Source organism: Chiroxiphia lanceolata, chromosome 5, assembly GCF_009829145.1.
Source record: "Chiroxiphia lanceolata isolate bChiLan1 chromosome 5, bChiLan1.pri, whole genome shotgun sequence".
Taxonomy (NCBI): domain Eukaryota; kingdom Metazoa; phylum Chordata; class Aves; order Passeriformes; family Pipridae; genus Chiroxiphia; species Chiroxiphia lanceolata.
The window spans coordinates 46451942-46471489 of NC_045641.1; the positions used below are offsets into that span (position 1 = coordinate 46451942).

General features: G+C 36.2%; 1 protein-coding gene across 2 annotated transcripts in view; it reads right to left on the reverse strand.

Annotated features, from left to right (window-relative positions):
• Positions 1-3236: 3236 nt before the first annotated feature.
• Positions 3237-19548, reverse strand: part of CDK17 (cyclin dependent kinase 17) — a 90017-nt gene continuing 73705 nt past the window's right edge. For both annotated transcript variants that reach the window (XM_032689303.1, XM_032689304.1), the window contains 12 exons: positions 17132-17188; positions 15533-15647; positions 14905-14999; positions 14218-14280; positions 11374-11497; positions 10252-10372; positions 9623-9720; positions 9255-9360; positions 8435-8477; positions 7339-7429; positions 7035-7112; positions 3237-6614 (listed from right to left, as the gene is read on the reverse strand). In XM_032689303.1, the coding sequence (XP_032545194.1) occupies positions 6577-6614; positions 7035-7112; positions 7339-7429; positions 8435-8477; positions 9255-9360; positions 9623-9720; positions 10252-10372; positions 11374-11497; positions 14218-14280; positions 14905-14999; positions 15533-15647; positions 17132-17188 (1029 nt within the window). In that variant the 3' untranslated portion in view covers positions 3237-6576. The remainder of the gene's footprint in view (positions 6615-7034; positions 7113-7338; positions 7430-8434; positions 8478-9254; positions 9361-9622; positions 9721-10251; positions 10373-11373; positions 11498-14217; positions 14281-14904; positions 15000-15532; positions 15648-17131; positions 17189-19548) is intronic.

Genomic DNA, 19548 nt, shown 5'->3' on the forward strand with positions numbered 1-19548 from the left:
TTCTTAAAAGAAAAATCCTTCAGATTCTCATGATTTTATTTCTTCCAAAGTTTTACTACTAAGAAGGCAGATTCTTTTCTTTTCAAAAGTCTCAACACACCTACATCTTCCCTCCTACCCTCCAGCCTCTTGAGTGATTGTGGATTTCTTTTAAAAATAAGAGGAAACAGCTGTTCTGGGAAAAAAAAAATCCTATTTCAACAAATTATTTTAAAGGATATGGGAGAATCCAGTAAAACTTAATGGAAGACAGACAGCAACTGGGAAACAGCGCTGTCTTCTTCTCTATTCTTTGAGAGAATAAAAATAGCAAAAGAACACATCTTTTGCTAATTGACTTTTCAATTAAAAAAACAGGTTATCAAAATGAAATCTGCCTTCTAAACTGGTCAATAATGTGGAATAAAAATTTTTCCAATTGAGAAGAATTTACACAAATGAAGTCCAGCCTCTCAAGTCTAACACTTACATAAAACACTAGATGGTTATGCCTTACGCTTTGAAGAAAAAACTCTCTTGCTAATCTTGTACTGAATTTTATTAACAGATATCTTTTTAACTGTAGAGAAAAATCAAATAAATGTTTTTAAAATAAATACTGTGAAAGTGTCAGTATTTCCAGTGGCATGGAGAGCTCCAAGCCAGCAATCCTGGGGAGTAAACGGGGAGTTATTCTCTCTTCAGTATTCTTAGTAGTAATCGCAATTTGATCACAATTGAGGGATTTATTTTAAGATTTACACTTTATTCATGTTTCAGCAATACACAAAATCCTTCCAAGATTATATAGGCTTGGATGCACGATTAGGCTGGTTTTGGCTTACCTGTACAGAAAGGCCAAGTATCCACCAGTAGGGTCACAGCTTCAGAGCAGCTTTGTCGAGAGACTGTGCACACCTTCTGCCCTGGCACCAGTAAGTGGCTTCAGTTTTAAAGAAAACTTTCAAGGTGGGGAAAACAGTGATGGGTGATAAACTATAGAAAAAGATTTGACACACATCGATTATGTCAACAAAGAACAATTTGTTTTGTCTGAATAAAACTAGTCTTATCAGACAGGCACTTGCCTATTTGGAAATACCTACCAAAGAAGTAAATAACTGTCAACAAGATGACTGTTTAAAGGGGAGATGGTCCTTTAAAACAGATCATAGTATGTAAAGGAACAAGTCTCTGCATTACGAGGCTGTGTGATCTTGTGCCTACAGGAAGAATCTTCAGAAGCCATCATGACATCCAAACAGATTTAGAAAAGGCACAGTAAGTACAGGTAGTCTTTTATGTAAGGGCATCACTGTTCGCTTCTGATCTTGTGACTGTCTGTATATCCTGTAGGACAAACACACACAGGTCCCTCAGATCCCTACAGAGTTATTAGAAAACTACAACTTTTGAAATCCCTTTTAGCCCCAAACTGTAACTGCTCTTACCAATTAATGTGTGAGTGCTCTGCCTACACAAGATGGAGTGCAAACCTACTTCTTGAGGGCAAAGAGATTGACAGCACTAGTGAGGAGCAGTATAAATTTATTTAAATGAAAAAAGGAGAAAGAACCTCAAGCAAGGACTCTGGAACAATCAGCATCATGGCCTGCCTTAGGTGAGTGGTGGTATTTGTAGAAAAGCATCCTAGAATAGAGGGTGTTAGGATGCGTTGATGGTTTTTTGTGAAAGATTCCCATCAGCTCATATTCACTCCACGAGATGCACGAATGAATAAATGTAACCTTAATTATTCCTAACATGGCTCCAGGCCAGCTCCCTCCTCCTGCAAATTAAGTAAAAGGATGGGGAAGAAAGGAAAAAACAGTCTTTGAAAAACAAGCTCAGGGTGTGAAAGAGGAGGGGCAGGTGGCAGCACAGACACAGGGCCTGGAGAGAGGGGTTCTGCGACAGTATGTCAGAGAGGAGACAGGGAAGAGCATTCTCCCTGGTTTGCAATCTGCAGCAATGCTAATTCCATCCGCAAAGAGATCCTACCGCATCAAATGAAGAAACTTTATAGCTCTCTGGGGAAAAATGTGTCTCAAGGCAGGGCATCTGAGCCAAGTACGACTCACATTTCATTAAGAGGACCATAAAAGCAATGTGCTCAGGCAGGTCTGCTTCTTGAACGAGTTTGGAGGATGCAGCCAGGACAATAAATTAAGAAGTTATTTACCACGACAGCATGTGCACGTGTGTGCATTCGCAGTTTAAACTGGCTCAAAAATTACAGAACTTAAATGAGTTAAGGGATTTTAGAAAACATGCAAAAATTATGGAAAATTGTGTATTTTCCACTGACATCAATCTTCTTCTTTCAGAGAAGCACAGTACTGCCTAGCAAAAATCACATACAAAAGATTAAAAAAACAATCTAGAATAGCTAAACTCTTATCCCAGTTCTGAAAAACTGAATTTTCACTGTGGCCAAGAAAAAGAGTATGATTTTTGTGCAACTGAACTCCACAGATGAAACGGGTGCATGGTAGGAATTACAAAGCCCACATACATGCTTGATTTTTATACTGTTCATAATCACCCCACCTGTACAGCCAGAGCTTACAATGTTCCAACTAGCTACACATTTTCATGGTGCTTTCTTTATGTTTTATAATTTCTACATGCTGCCAATCTCCTAAATTGGTATGACATGGATGTTGGTGAGATACACGGATGTTGCTGAACAACACAAAGACCAAACGGGAGCATTAAACCTCTAACAAGTCCAAACTCTGGAAAAAAATAAAAACAAAAAAACTGTATAAAGTTCCTTCCAAAAATTAAGGCATTTCAAAGAAATGTTACATTTGTTTTAAAGTCAAAATTTCTTATAGTAAAAAAAGGTACTGAAATGTGCTAAGAATTACTTCAACTCTGCTCATCAGTAACCAGACAAAATCATCATGTTGTCACAGACAAAGTAAGTTCTGATTTTGCTTCAGTGTCACCATGTGCTATAATAGTTGCACGTTTCCATACCCTGATTTGTTTGGATTTCTTTCAAATCTGACCTTAATTCCGAGTATTTCCTGGGTTTCTAATACTTAGCTTGGGGATATTTACAACATACCTTTCATATATTTTGTCCGCAATAACTGAATGTATTCTTAACCTTAATTCCATCTTAACATTGCAAAACAGAAACAATGTACCTTTATTACACTGAAAAAACTCATGCACAAACAACGAGCAAGCAGCCCAGAGAACGCTACCTCGCAAGTTTTTCAAATGATTTGCAAATACAAAGTATGTTGATTCTTTAACAATTGTTTATTTTAACTTTTATTGCCCAATTCAGGGATACACTCTGGCTACTTAACGCTGTGGTAAAGCAGCACAAAAATAACACAGCCATGTTGAGATGCACGTTCCTCTAGAGCATTGCTGAGCAGCTGGTTTGCCCTGCCCTGTCCATCTCCCATCCTGTCCTGTCAATCCCCGTCCTCCACCCACTCTCTCTCCCCTTCAAACTCCACCTGTGCGTGCACACACCCACATCGCCACCACCTGCCTCTGTCCTGTCTCCGAGCCCACCTTACTCTGACACGGACCTGCACCCACTCCCTGGCCTTCCTACACTGGGGTAGGTGGGATACACCAGGTGCCTTCTAAAAAGAACTACTTCAAATCAGCCACAACTTGCAGGCCATTTCTCATAAACTGATCACTCATCTTCAACCAAAGGTGGTCATACCAAACACTGAAAGTCACCCATTTTTGGTGACTATCTGCTTGGGTTTTGTCACGCTTGAGGTCTTCTCCCAAAAAGGCCAACACTCCTTACAGTTCTTGGGACAATGAAACCAAGTCCATAGTACCTGATTCTGCCAGACAGGAGGCAGAACATTGAACTGCACAACAAGGATGTCACAGAGATGCTCAGAAACCTCACACTTGCTGACTACTGCCCCAAATAGGCAGCTGCCACAGAACTGTCTCTGCTGATGCAGGAATTTCAATTAGAGAATAAAGAAAAACCCCCAAGCTGGCTTGACCACAGATGCCTTGCTTTTTAAGAAATACATTCTTTAAAGCTACCTCCTAATGAAGAAAACAGATTCACTTGTAGGTCCTTAGAAAAAATTTCTTTATAAGCAGAGTGCTTTAATTTTATGGAAGATCTTCTCATCTGCATCTGTTACAAAAAAGCTGAGCTCCTACTTAAAATGGAACATCCTTTTGTTAACTGCAGCAGATCCCTTTCTAAATGTATTAATGCACTTCATTTTACCAGTTAAACCTTTAAGTCCTTTACTCATTAGTGTCACATTGTTACTTGTTCTTTTATGATCTATAAAATATTACTGTTCTAGAAATGCTAAATCCCACATTTATCCACAGTGAACATTTACTCTATATCTTCACTACTTCTGTAAAAAAAGGAGATGTTTTTCTGATACGTCTTTCTTCAACACCATCACATCTACAATGTATTTCCTACAAAGTTAATCAGTATAAAATCTAGATCATATCCATAGCAACTATAAAAAAATATATAACAACTATTTCAGGACAAGGTTTTTTTATCAGTGCCACGTCTGCCTCTGACACACACATAAAACTCCCACTCGAGAGTGGAGACCTATGCGCGTGTCCAAGACATGTATTACGCTCCCAGACCTGGGCAAGACTTCTGACACCGTGTGACACGCAGGACCTGCTCACCAATAATGACACTGTGGGCCGTGCTTCTGGTAAGATCCTGAACAACCTCAGTCACGGATGAGCCACGTTACTTTCCACTGCCACTACTTCTGCGTTCCATGAATCAAGGAAGCGGCCAGAGTTCAAACTGACGGCTCCCACAACACACGGACCTACCGAAACATTTCCAACAATGCCCCAAGAACTGCAAGTTCACTTAGTCTGTATTTTTAACAACACAGGGCTTTTCTTATTATAAATTTCAAAACAAAACCAAAGAATTCCACATAATATTTATACTTTCAAAAGTACAATATTAATACAGGTCGGTCAGTTAGAAATAACAGCAGTTTGTTAGGTCTACAAGATTTAACGTAAAACCAGTTTACAAATGCTGAAAAGCAGTAGTGGTCCAATAGTCACCATTACACATGAATTTCTCTCTTCCAGAAAATAAAAAAAAAATCCCAATTCAAATTTACCAGTATCAATGAAATATTAATAAAACACCCCCAAACATGCCACAATCACTATTCACAAATAAAGTTAAAATGAAATATACAAAAATTCACTTAATACTGTTAAATAACAATAAACTACAAGATTTCCTGAACAGAAATGGTAGGACCCCTGAACGTTTTACAGTGAATGTCAGGAAAAATTAAGTTACCTATGACTATTTTCATGATATACCAGCCAAAGATTTACATGAACATTTCAAAATATACCAATAAAGATTTACAGTCTCTTTAAGATGCACTAAACAAATAGGTTCATAAAGGTGAACACAAATGCTTAAAAATACTGTAACCATCACCGAGGTGTACTTATGATACTCACTGAGATGCATAAGCATAGTAGTAATATGTTTACTATCTCTGGAAAACAGATAACATCTAAGATCTGAAAAACTCCCTAAGTTCCCACTGTAAAAGCTCTGTAGCACAGTGAGTTCTTATCAAGTACAAACTTGCATCTTTCCAGTTGATTTCAAGTGAATAATGCACAAATGGCAGAGCAACAAGGTGGGAAAAGTGTGACATTATTCCCGTGTTCTTGTAATTAGTTGTCCTGTTCCTCTGTAACGAAAAGTAAGTCAGGGTCCAATGTATATGGATTATCTTTTTACTATCTGTATTTCTAAGTTAAAAATAAGGTAAAAAAGTAATTGTTTCTTCAGGCCCCATATGCACAACAATGTGCAAATATTTTATGCTGGAGTAAGCCTGACAAAATTTATCATCCAGCCTCCATGCTTTAATTTATCAATAACTAACGTAGGATCTGAGAGCAAATCATAGTTACTGTTCACTTGTTGGAATCAACTTTCACACCATGTGCTTTTCAAAAATATAATATGCATTATAATTTTTCAACTATTTCAACACATATTTCCAATGTTAAATAAGGAATTAAGTGCCAAGAACTTAGAGCATTAAAGATGGCTCACCTATAGCCAAGCAAAGCTAAGTTTACATTCCAGGAAACACTGCAGTTTAAGAAATAGAAAAAAACCCCGCAGCAGTAGAACATGTTATCAAGAGAAACAGATGCATTCACATATTATAAAGCCATTGCAACTTTTTCAGGCATGGAACTGTTGTGTTAACTATACAGACAGTAGTTATTTAGCAGCAATGATTCCGCAATAAATAATGCACTGTGTTTCTCAGTCCTGCACAAAAATTGCAGCTACAGTTACATCAACAGCTGTAACCTACTGGCTCTAGTGGCAGAGGAGACCTTAAAACCAACTGTACAAAAAATTGTCACACTGTGACAACAAATATAAAAACATAATTTGCAGGTTGGAAATAAAAAGACTCCACTGTGAAGAGGACAGTGTAGACAAACTGCGATTCCAAGTCCACCAACAGAAAGCACTGCCTTTGGATCCGAGTCCTTGATCGACAGGATAGTCTTGGGCTTGACTCTGCACTGCCTACTTTAAAAAAGCATGCTCTGCCTTCTGTTCTTCCCATGTCCTACAACAGAACACGGACCATGGTAAGAAAGCTAAGCATTTGCACAAGAGAAGTACTGAGTTATTATCTACATCTTCATTCTATTTCAAGAGAATATTCTTTGTGCTTAAATCAGTATCAGCATCTTTGTTTTAACTGCACTTAATGCATTTTTTTTCGCTTTGCCACATTCACACCCACACAGTAATGGTCTGAATCTCCAAGATACTCTCAGATTAACAGTCCCTCTGCCCATCCCTGGCAAAACTCACCTCTTTCTGTGCCTTTAGCTTGCATGTCTCTACAGGAATCTCAGCAAATCATTCTTGATATTTGAGTACATTTATACAAGCTAATTTAACAAAATGTTTTTCAATTACAAATGCCTCTGGCACAGCATTCTTTTAGCAGATACAAGAAAAAAAATCAAGCTTTCCATACCTGTCTCTGGGTAAGTGGAATTTCGAAAGCCAGGGTCTTTTTGCAATTGAATCTCTTTTAGACTGAATATTGAAACACCTGGAACGTAACAAAGAAATTCAATCACATCCAAACACAACTATGTTTTAATAAACAAAATTATATTCTTAATTACATAGTTCAGAATAAAAAAGTTTCCTATTAACAAATATTTAAGTTAATATATATCAGACTTCTTTAATAGATTAGAATTTTTCCTTATGCAACATACTTAGCTCTAATGTGCTATCTTAACAATACTCTGCTACTTTACTACTCGTCTTACTTTCAGGCAGAGTGTGTATTCTTGTTCCAAGACTCCTGAAGTATGCGTGTTTCATGGCCTCTTCTGCTGAAATTCTCTTCTTTGATTCATACTATTAATATAAAAGCATACAAGCGTGTTGGTTTCCATTTAAAATCGCTTTGCACCGAGTGATTTCATCAAAGGGAAAAACAGAGTTCTATTTGCTCAGTATTTCCCATAATGCACTTGGACAAATTTGTTTTCATTACTTATATTGCACGCACAAAAATCTAAGATGTTATCTGAATCAGTAGTGCCAACAAGACTGTTAACATAGTCAAAATAACTTCTGTAAATGGATGCAAGTCAAAAATATACTTTATGTATAGCTGTTGCAATGCTTAGATGTCTCCTGCTTGGCATACATGCAATTCTGGACAATGATGCAGACACTTAAAATGATGTATACAAATCCTGAACGAAGTTCTGGTTTGGACTGCAAGTACTGTTCTAAAACAATGTGTAAATAGAAGAAGACCTATTGTAGAATTTAAATCACAAGCTGCAAAGCAGAGTAAGTGCACTCCACCTTAGGTAACAAGAATTTTTAACATTGTGAAGTCAAAGTGCTGCATGTACTTAGGAGCTGGCCTTCTATCTTGTTCTGGCTCATTTTTAATACAGATTAAAAGATTAAGCACACGTACTTCACCTTTTGAATGCAGTTTGCAAATAGAAGAGTTACATCTCAGTAACTCCTTCTTTAGTACTGACTCAGTTCATCACTATGGAAATATAGCATTTGTATTTAAAAGTTCTGATTTAATACTGTATTTCACAAAAGGTTTAGTTTTTTCAGGGTATTGCTAACACAGAAAATTCTACTCTTACAAGTAGTAGTATGCAAAGAAATCAGTTATGAGGGAAAAAAAAAGTAAACATCAGCTTTTTAATTCTCACAGTACACTGGCTTTCCAAAACTCATTCTTCTCACATCATCCATTACAGACTCACCTACACATTTCTCTTTGAGACAGATCGACCAGATACTATCGCTTCTAATACATTTTGCAAATAATATATTAAAACTCTAAACTTGCACTTTTATAAAGTAAAGCCACAAAACACATCTTACTTGAAGGAACTTCGCTATCAATTCAATTCCTTCCGTGTCTAGCCTAAAAATAAAAATATTTTAAAAAATTAAAACAGTTATTGAACTATATTTACAAAAGTAAAACCGCTGAGGAACTAACAATTAAATTATAACAAATCTGATAATTAAACTGAAACATAGAAATGCTTTCACCTACACAACATTTACCTATGTTAAACTGTGTACTTATGAGTACCAGTATGTCGGAACAAGACTATTTGGAAAACACTGGGGATAGACAAATCCTGAGTTTGAATTGTGATTTACTAGGTTGACCTGGATTATTTATTTGAAATTTTTTTATTATTTTTTAAAGCTTAATACTACTCACTTACTAGGAAACAACGTCAACAAAAAATGCTGTAGTCTATATTATAAAGTTTATTTATATTAACTGTACAGATCCTTCACCTCCCTCATTATAGTTTTAACATTATTTCAAGAAACTACCCAAGGAAATCTGGCTATTTAAACAAATGGCATGGACCATAATAATATAACCAGAAGAGAATCTGGGTTATTTAGGAAATGCTGTGTGAATACTCCTACTATAAAGACATTATTAATTGGAGTTTATAGTTCTATAGGTCATTAAGGAGCTGTGGTTCCTAGAATGAAATTAGACAAAGTAATCACATAGTACCAGGATTCTGCTTTACATTAGCATCTCCCCACAATAACACAACTGATGTGCAGTTTTACAGAATTCAGTAGCAGACTGTACTTGGAAATATGTTCCCATTTACGAATATGCAAAGCCACAGGGACGTGTAGTTTCTATTAATAAAACACAAAGTACCTTGGTGCATGGTTGATGAGAGGTTGTGGTTTATATTTAGGAAAGTTGTAGTTTCTAAATTCATCACTGGAGGAAATGCCTGGCCACGTTTCTTGACACGGAGTTCCTGCATTTAAAAGCAGCAACAAATTCAGCTTAAAATGTAAACGAACAAACAACTTTGACATGAATAAGCATTTATCTTGTAATTTAAAAAAGAAAAAAAATCATTCAGTAAGTCTATATTCTGCAAACTCAGCTGTACACTCAGCTGAATAATCTTCCATCACCTTGATTACAATGCGATATAAAATATCATTGTTTATAAAGATCTACAGTTGTCATACAAACATAAAGCATCAACATTACTGCTAAAAGTATTCATTTACCAAGAAGTCTGAAAATCAAGTGCAGTTCATCTTCAACAGTCGAACCAGGAAAAAGAGGCCTTCCTGATGCCATTTCAAAAAATATGCATCCGACACCCCTTTATAAAAACAGGAAAAAGATAAAGCAGAAATAATCCTAAAATTTCAGCTCTTAAAGACTTCTGCAACTTCTCTTCAATTACAACAAATTATTAAATTAGTTGTTAAAAATACTGTTTAGAAAGATGTGTAGCAACAAAAGAGTTGTCAAAGACTGAACAAAACCTGTGTCATAGCTATATTATATCCCCTTCCTTCAGATGTCAAGTTAATCAACTGTATTAAAGTTCACAGTAAAATACCACATTATCATGTCATTAGGAGAATAAGGTTTGTTTTTCCCCCTAACACTGTGGGCCTAATGCTTGCTTACTCCGAGCAATAAAAAGGTACTCTGCATTTTCAGAGAGGAACAGTAGCGCCTTCCCAGTCTACCAGTTTTTTCTCTAAGCATCTAACTCAGTTGTAGCCTACAAAAATTCAAAGGATTTGAGTATATGAGTATTTGAATGTTACTATATAACAGCAGAGTTAACATTTTTTCAACTTCACTCAGAACAAAACTTTAAATTAGACAAAGCTATACAAACCACATGTCAATTTGAGTTGAATACTCTGAAGATCCGAGGAGAACATCAGGTGGTCTGTACCATAATGTGACAACTTCATTGGAATAGGTCTTCGTAGGAACAGACTTCGCTCTTGCCAATCCTTGATAAATAGGGAAAGGAAGAGTCATATGCAGCTTGCTGAAATCCTTTTTGCATGAAATTGACAAAATATTTTTAAGAACTAAATAAACCTTATTATACTTGCTAAATACCTTCCCTTAATGCTCATTTAAAGGCCCTAATAAATACATTTCTACAACTTGTGATTCGTCTTTTGGTATTTACGGCAATCTCACGGTCGGCATTTTTAAGCACAGAAGATCAGTAAACAGATCAAATTCTGGGCTAATCCTATACATTTCGTTAAATCAACAAAGCACTAGATCAGTATGACACCTCCCCACTGCAAAAACCCTGCTGCTCTATTTCTGTTCGAAAATTACATTGCAAAAAGCAGAAGGCAACAAACGAATAATGAAACAGTGGAAACAGACCAAATCAGTGTTGGATCATCAGGGTTCTTCCATCCTAACATTTCAATTTGTCAGTAATATCTTCAATAAAAATCAGGTCTATCATGTTAGATGCAATCTTCTGAGCAACTTTCATTCACACACAAGGGGAACAACCAGTGGTATCATAACTTTTGAAGGATCTTCCAGACACGGAAGGTAACAGGAAAATGTGCATGCCCCACCTACTGTAAATCCCAAAGGAACTGGTGTATCAAGTGATGGAGCAACACCTGACAATTTAGCATATGACCCTTTCTTTCTCACCTCATGTCACGGTTACCCTGCTTTAGAGTGACTGTGGAGGGTTAGGAGAAGCAACTTGAGCTCCACCTTAAAGATTTGACTAAGTATCAATTTCAAAGGAAGCTGTTAAGACTACTTTCAAACCACAACTCAAGTGATGGTATTATCCATACAGGTATTACTTTGATTACTGATTCCCTGTAAAAGACTGACTTTCATTTTCCCTTTGAGAACACCCAAATTCCCTACAGACCCAATGTACTCATTTCTCCTTCATAAGGAAAAAAGTGTTTATTTTGCTGAGAGATAAAAATATCTACTACAGAATAATTTCAGGCCATACCAAAGTCTGCAAGCTTCAGTTCTCCTTTCTCATTAATGAGTAGATTTTGAGGCTTCAAATCTCGATGTAACACCTTTCTCCTATGACAGTATGCCAAACCACGAAGAATCTGATATAAAAATAGCTACAAAAGAGAACATTTAGATAAATTAGACAAAGAATGTTAGTCTACAGATTACACAACTGTAACAGCCCTTCTGGGTACTGGAGAGTTAAGTCTCTGTATTGTAAGCAGGACAAAAACACTTCTCAAAAGGTGAGTTACTTTTCCATATGAACACATTCTGAACATCTTCATTATTGTTCAGAGATTTAAAATCCTTTTATGCTAATGCACTGCAATTTGTTCTGTTTAACTGAAGAGAACCACAGGCCTGTTTATTTTTAAAGTAAGCATTTACTACTGCTCTTCCACACACTGATGTTTTTAAAGGTAACTGTCTCTGACTATATACTCAAGTTCCCTTCTGCCATAGAATCTCTTCTGAAAATGCAGCACAGCATCCTTTCTATCCAACTGTGCTGAACTATGTAAAGAATGCTTTGGCATGCTACTGGAAAAATACACTTAGATTCTCTCACAGAGAGATGGGGAAATAAGGATTACTAAAACAGCCCAACTGCCTCTGGCATTTACATTCATCCCCTCACCTTGACACACACAGGCTTGTTTGAGTCCTTTGCAACAGCAAGCCGAGCAAGCAGCTCCAGTTATGCATATTAATGCTGCACATACATAGATATTAAAGTAGTAAGGGGTGAAGAAAGCTTTGGCAGCCAAACAAGTTTACTATATCACTGCATTAAGAACTATTCTGCAGTTTCTCTATGCATAAAGGGTCTGATCTTGACCATGAAAAACTTCTGGGTAGCCACTGCTGGCATTTACCACACAATGGCCCTCAGTCAGCACAGGTGATCAAATATACAATGACAAAACATAGAGCAGTACTGAAAGCAATGTTTACCAATGTGACACATTCATCATAGAACTGGACCTTTGGAGGGAAAACACTAGAATGTTTTTATATAACCATTTTCTAACACATCAGTTTATTTTTGTACCAAGTGACACCACCAAATTCTTTTTCGTGAACTGGGTAAATACACAGCAGGTGTAGTTATATCCATCTGTTCTCAGTCTACTGACGTGGGATTTACCTGTTCTCAAAAAACAGGAATTGGGACTGATTTCTTTCTTTGTTTTCTTTTTTTATAAGAGCAGAATGAGGAGCAACAAGTTTTGTTCAATCTACTCATGTCCATACTGTTACAGGGGTAGCCAGTCCCAAGCTATATTAGCAGGACTGCTATGGAAATCTTTAGTGTACACTGGGACTGCAAGGATTAGTCAAGAATGAAAAGTAGGTTATTCTACAGAAATTGTGCATCTTTACCACCCTTGGCAGGGATTCTTTTGGAAATGCACAGGATGCCATGTATTAGCTCAAAATTTTCGTTGAAACTAATACTTGCAGAAATCACACACATCTTCATGTTGTCAAAACACAAAAAAATTAAAATTAGCTGAGGAATGTGAGGGGAGTGATGACAGGGAGGTCTCTCAAATGTTAATGACGACTCGAACCCCCACAGCTATGGCAAGGTGAGCACCTCCAGCTACCACAGTTAAGAAACTGTTCTGTTTTATCAGTGCCAAAGGTAGTGACCATATAAATCTGCTCTTCAAGCACAGCTTAAACCATAGGCAAACAAGGAAAAACAGTTCCTCTGCTTAGCTTGGATTACCACAACCAGATTCTGCTTGTTCTTTAACTGCACCTATTATAGGAGTCAGGCTCCCACTTACAGCTTTCCCTTACGTTTTTTAGGCTTAAAGCTTTACTTATTAATTTGTAGATAATTAAAAACACAAATGTAATTATGTTTTTTTGTTGTCTCTCCAAAGTAGAAACAAATTAAAGAATTTCTTTTTGCAGACTTTCAAAGGAAGCAACAGAGTAGGTTAAGGGCAGAAGTCTTTCCACAGAGATACTTCTTGTAACGTGACAACAGAATAAAAGAGAAAGCTAACCAAACAGTAACCAGTATCTAGACTGAATGCCAACTCACTTCACTCATTTCAAGATAGCACTGACCTCTGTTTGGAACCTTGTTTATAAAGCCGTAAGTATTAATGAACATAAAGAGTTATTCCAGTTTTCCAAATCAAAACCTGCTTGTTATGAGAGAGGTAACACTTGAGTCATTTTCAGCAGGCCAGATTCAAAACTTAGTCACTCGACCAGGTCATAGCCATAGTTAAAAGAAACAGGCAATTTAAGCCTTAAAGAAAATTACTTTCATTTTCTTACTAATGGAAAGATGAACATAGCTCATTCTTAAACATATATTTTTAATTTCTTATTTCTGTGGTAGGCAGTGGCACCCAAAACCACATTAATGATCAAGGCTACATTTTTCTGTGTATATAGTATGCATATATATAGTATGCATGTATATAGTGTGCATATATAAATTTTATTTGAGGATATATTAAATTACAGCCTTAATAAATGAGTATAAAACAATGGAAGGACAAGAAGAGGCCAAAAGAGTTATGAGTGTATTATTTTTTAGGAATTTTTAAATTTTAGATATATAACTTCAAAGAGAATGAAAATACATGAAGTTACATAATCTCTTTTCAATGTTTTAAACACTTAAACCCCATCAAAATCATAAAGACTCCATTTGATGTCAAATGTAGGCCAAAAGGTCAAAAAGGAAGTTGTTTCTTTATTTTGTTTTCAAAAAGACTAAACCATATAGCTCCCGATTATTAAATTCTCTGAGATTCTTAGGACAAAGTTGAAGGCAGTGACTGTCACTAAAAACACTCACCTTTACATTGTGCATACTCATGATGTTACCACAGTCATCCATGTACTGCTTCAGATCCTTGTCCTATCAAAACACCATGATTGTTGTTCAGTCAAATTATGGACAATAGATTGCATGAATATTATTTGTTGGTAGAACTAAAATAATACATCAGAAAAATGAGTTTTCTGCAAAAGATATTCAATGATAGAAAACCCAAACGCCTGGGCACAGAAAATTCTGGCTTTCCACAGGATATAAATACCCATGTTTTTCAGCAAGCTGCATCAGCTCAGGCAACATTATTTGCTACTGCCTTCTCCTCCATCTGTGTGTGGCACAGTATTTTATAAAATTGGTATATTCTCCAATTACTCTGGAAGTGAATACATCATAAGAGAAAAATATCATAGGAACAGTAGTGTGATTACCCTTTTCTAATGATTTTGGACAAGTAGGCCATTTGCTCAGGTAGACCACAACTACCTGCTATTAATGAAACTCTGAAATGATCACAACAGCGTTTACTAATTTACAGCAATCCAAGAACTGAATACATTTTCTTCATTTTCAGCAGAATGATTGTAGATGCAGGAGTAAATTAGAATAGCCCCAGTATTTTTAAAAAGAGTACAGAGTTTCACTATGTTTCCATTTCTTAGAAATAATAAACTGAATGTAAAGTTCACTAATTGTTTAAGCACTTACCAGGTATTCGAAAACAAGAGTCAAAGACTTGTCTGTGTGCACAATATCATGTAATGTAACAATATTTGCATGCTTCAGATCTTTTAATAATGACACTGCAAAAGAGAATAGTAAGTAAAAAAATAAGTGCAAAACCCACAAGCATTAAGTGCATTTCTAAAAAGTTCATACATATAGGTTATTTGATTTTTTTTTACTTAAAAAGCTATTTTTAGGAACATAATACTCTCATAGATTAAGCTAATAAGAAAGGTATTTAATCAAAGCATCAAACATACACTTGAGTAATAAACTGTAAGTATTCTGCAAATTATATGTTTCAGACAGATGTAATTTGATAAAAATGTATTCTGAGTCCCTGGAAGTTACTCATGAATAGTCGTCTAATTCAGTATCAAATCATCCATTTATAACACTGCATATGAGATCACAATCATCCCCCATAAAGCAAATAAATCTGAAACACAATCTCTAAATATGTTTGCACTAAAATTTTCCTGATCTATACTAATATCAATTTCACTAATCTCCCATGTAGTCTATGTATTTCCAAGTACTGATGGTTCTTTGGTCAAAAAACAAATCCAGAAGTATCTGAAATTCCAAGAATTAAAGAAAAAGTTACCACCTTCTCTTATGGCTGTGCACGGTGCTCCTTCTTCATGTTCCAGGCGTATTTCTTTCAGAGCTACCAGGTTCTCTGTCAATTTGCTTCTCCCCTTATAAACTGTTGCATAAGTACCCTATAAAATGGAAAAAGAAGGAAACTTTTACAAGTTGTTCCTTCACTGAATCCTTAGTTAAATAAAAAAATATAAACTTCTGGTCTGAGGTTCTAAGAGGTTTCATTTTGGATATGAATAGTTTTTACATTATGTTCTTTTGATATTATGTAAAAGTACAGAAGTATTTTTCAGGCACAGGACCGAACTCACAGAAGACACATGGGGTGTGTATGGAAATTACATGGAAATCTGTATACCAGAGAGCTACCAAAGAAGTCAGATCAGGTAGCGTTGAGTTTACGAAGTTCACTGCTGGGATCATTTACACACCTGAAAGTCTCTGTTAGACTACTGATACCTAGCTTGGCTATCTCTACACTATGCTGCAGACATACTCTTCCACAGCGTTAATGAAAACATATTGGAACAGGCTGCCCAGGGAAGTGGTTGAGTCACTGCCCCTGGAGGTATTTAAAAGATGTGTAGATGACAGATAAAAGATTCAGGGACCTGGTTTAGTGGTGGACTTGGCAGTGCTGGGTAACAGTTGGACTCGATGATCTTAAAGGTCTTTTCCAACCTAAACAATTCTGTGATTCTACAAAACTGGTGCCGTTCACTATATTTTTTAAGCAAGTGAGACTATGCACACCCACAACTATCACTTGATTGCTATTAAATTAATATTCCTCTAGAGAGGGGCATTGTTATGTCATGTCTAGTGATCCATCTAACAAACACTAGAGGCAAAATAAGAAAATAAATGTGTTTGGAAATTAAAATGTTGCAAATGGAGGACCGCAACATTCACAGCAGAGATGCTGACCAGCCCTGCCTCCTTCTGCAATGTTCAGTGCACCCCTTTCCTGTGCTCCTTGTCCATTTCTGATTCCGTCGGTACAGGACTGACATTTGGCAACCCACCTGCTATTTCTCTGGAAGTCAGAGGCTGAGTGGAGGTGGAAAGCCTGCTGCCCTCCCAGATGGAAAGGCAAAATCAAAGTGTTCCATACGTCACTTGGCAGCACCTGGCTGGCTGCCCAGCTCAGGCATGCAGGCTTCTTTACCAGAACACACATAGCTACTTGCCTGCTCCTTGCAAGCACTGGCCTCTAGTCCATCATGAGTGTTCCCTAACTCCTGGCAGGAGGACACCGGACTTAATTAGTTTTATTATCAAAAGAATAATTTTGTCTATACTACAAAAGGCCAGCCTATGTAAGAAGGTCTCAGCTCATTGGCTAATGGAGTCTTGTTCTTCCTCAGCTCTACGACAGTTTTCCTGCTTTTTTTTTTCCTTTTTTTTTTGCTTATTATATATGCACAGAACATTCGTGTGGTTGTGAAATTATTACATGTGTTGAATATGTTTGGTTTACTGAAAAGATAAATTCAACTGCTATTTTGAGGGATATGGTGAATTTCGGTTAACACGTATGCGAAATTTTATATAAGACATTGTCATCAAAGCAGTGATCATTCCAAAAGAAAGCTATACATACCTCTCCAAGCTTTTCTAACTTGATATAGGTTTCCATTTTTCCAAATCCAATTTCTGACTGCAATGAAATAAATGGAAAATTCATGACTAAAACCGAACACCTAATTTATACATCATTTAACGAGCAAGCCAAATGTCACTTCAGAAAATTACCTGATAGTAAACACCACATAACTCTGCTATTTTAAAAAAAATTTAGCATGTTATGATATAAATGCATCTAATGCTCAGCTCAGGCTAGTCTCCTGTGTATCCTGGAAGGACTATGTATTGAGTTACACTTAGACCAAACCCTCACTTTAACCTACCTCCTACTTAGGTCTTCTCCACTTTTCTGATCCGATTACTACTAATGAGGTTGTTATAGCTCAAAGTACAGAAGTCACCTTGAACTAGTCCATTCTTTCTCTTGCTCAGCATAACCATATGTTGCTGCTTCTTTCAAAGTAAATTTATTTGCTATGTTCAAGATTCCAGCTCTGAGATTCCTCTCCCGTTCTGACTCTCAATGCTTTTCAGACTAAAACTTCGCTAAGAAAATCCCTAAACATAATTCCTCCACAAGCTTCAGCTTTGTCTCAACAATTTATATTTCTTACCTCATAACTCCACATCTTTGTGTATTTTACTTGGATCTATTCACCTTCTCTTTTTTTGTCACCAGCTTAGCTCTTCAATGCAAGCCAGAAGGCTTTGCCTGCCTATATAACACCTTTATTTCCGAAGACTGTAAGATCATTGCTCTTTTCCTGTTCGAATTCACTGCTACTCTCATATTTAAAATGGTTGTCTCTAATAGTTATTTTCACATAAGACCATAGTCAACTACACCAAAGCCTTCTATTGTTCTTGCAGTGTAAAGAATGCTGAAAGTAAACATGTAAGCATGTAAATTTTTAAACCATTTTACAACATTTTATAGCCTGTATCCTGTCAAACCCCAAAATTCATAGGCTTCATGGGATTATGACTGGACACACACTAAGACAAAAAAGCCAGGTTTTCTCCCCTAGCATCACCTTTCACTTCCAAACATAGCCCTCCACTGGCTATTTATTTCCAGGAACAATCCTTTGATCTTGGTCTGGCTTTAGTGCCCAGGTACACACATCGGAACACACTGATTTGCTCCTAAAAATCTGATGGGTATTAAAGTTTTATATTATTTCATGGTAACACAGTGTAACAAAAATACTGATGACTGTATTCAGATTTGACAACAATACAATATGAAGGTAAGAAAAGTTTGATTAATACTTAATTTTCAGAACATATGGAAGAAAATACATCTGAAGTAAGTATAAGATCTTGTCTGTAAACATATTTGATATATCTAAGAGAAAAAAAGGGTATATAATTATGCCAACACAGCATTAAGAGTCGATCTGCTTTATTAAATTATTGCTAGAAATGAAATGTTTTAGAACTGCCTAAGCAGTGATACTTACTTTAGCATCACACATATTTAGGAGCTTGTCAAAGACAAGCTGTTTATCTCAAAATACAAGCAAAGTTGATATCTGGCAAGCCTTAGGGATTATAGCTCCAGTGAGATTTTAAACATACCACTTATACAGGTACGATGTCAGCAAAATAAATATTATGTTTCCAAAGTGCATTTTGACCTACTTAAACAAACATATCTTGAAGTGAGTATTAGATGTTATTAGAATTAAAAAGATAGGCTGCTTAGTTTATAGGAGAAACTAAAGGAGAACTCATAGCCCTTAGTCTTATTATTGCCAGACAGTCTAATTACTAAGAAACGTTGATGATTTCGCCAAGACTAAATAAATTCATTATCTTTTTTTATACAATAAAACCATAATATATTTCCTACATACAGAAGACAGATATTCTCCAAGACCTGCTTTTTTATGTGTTTAAATTTTTGATCACATTTTGGTTGCTTATTACTCCTAAGAAAAACTAATTTTTACATTCCTCAAACTAAGATCAATTTCATTTTTCCTTCAAAATAATTTCTGAACTATTTCATTTTTTTCTGCAATATGCATCTACCTTGACTTACACAGAAACACTGAAGCACTGCATTTTTGGTCTTTGACTTCTAATAACTGGTGCAGAAGTTACACCTATGCCACTGTGCATGCAATACTGTACATGTATGCACAAAATCCAGACCTAAAGTATAACAAGTCCTCACTTGGTACTTTTTATAGCCTTTTTCCTTTGATTCCTATTAAGCCTTGAAAAGAAACATGCCTTTGAAACAGAGCATAGTACTCATATATTGTAATTAATAGTCTGCTACCAGGCTTTCAATGACAATTTTGGAATAACGAGTCCTTGAATTTCTCTTTCTTAAAGCTTAGTTTGAAATCATGAAAGGACAATGCAGCAAATGCATGCCTGCATTCCACAACACTGCTGGCGGGTTTCATTTTGGACTTTTAA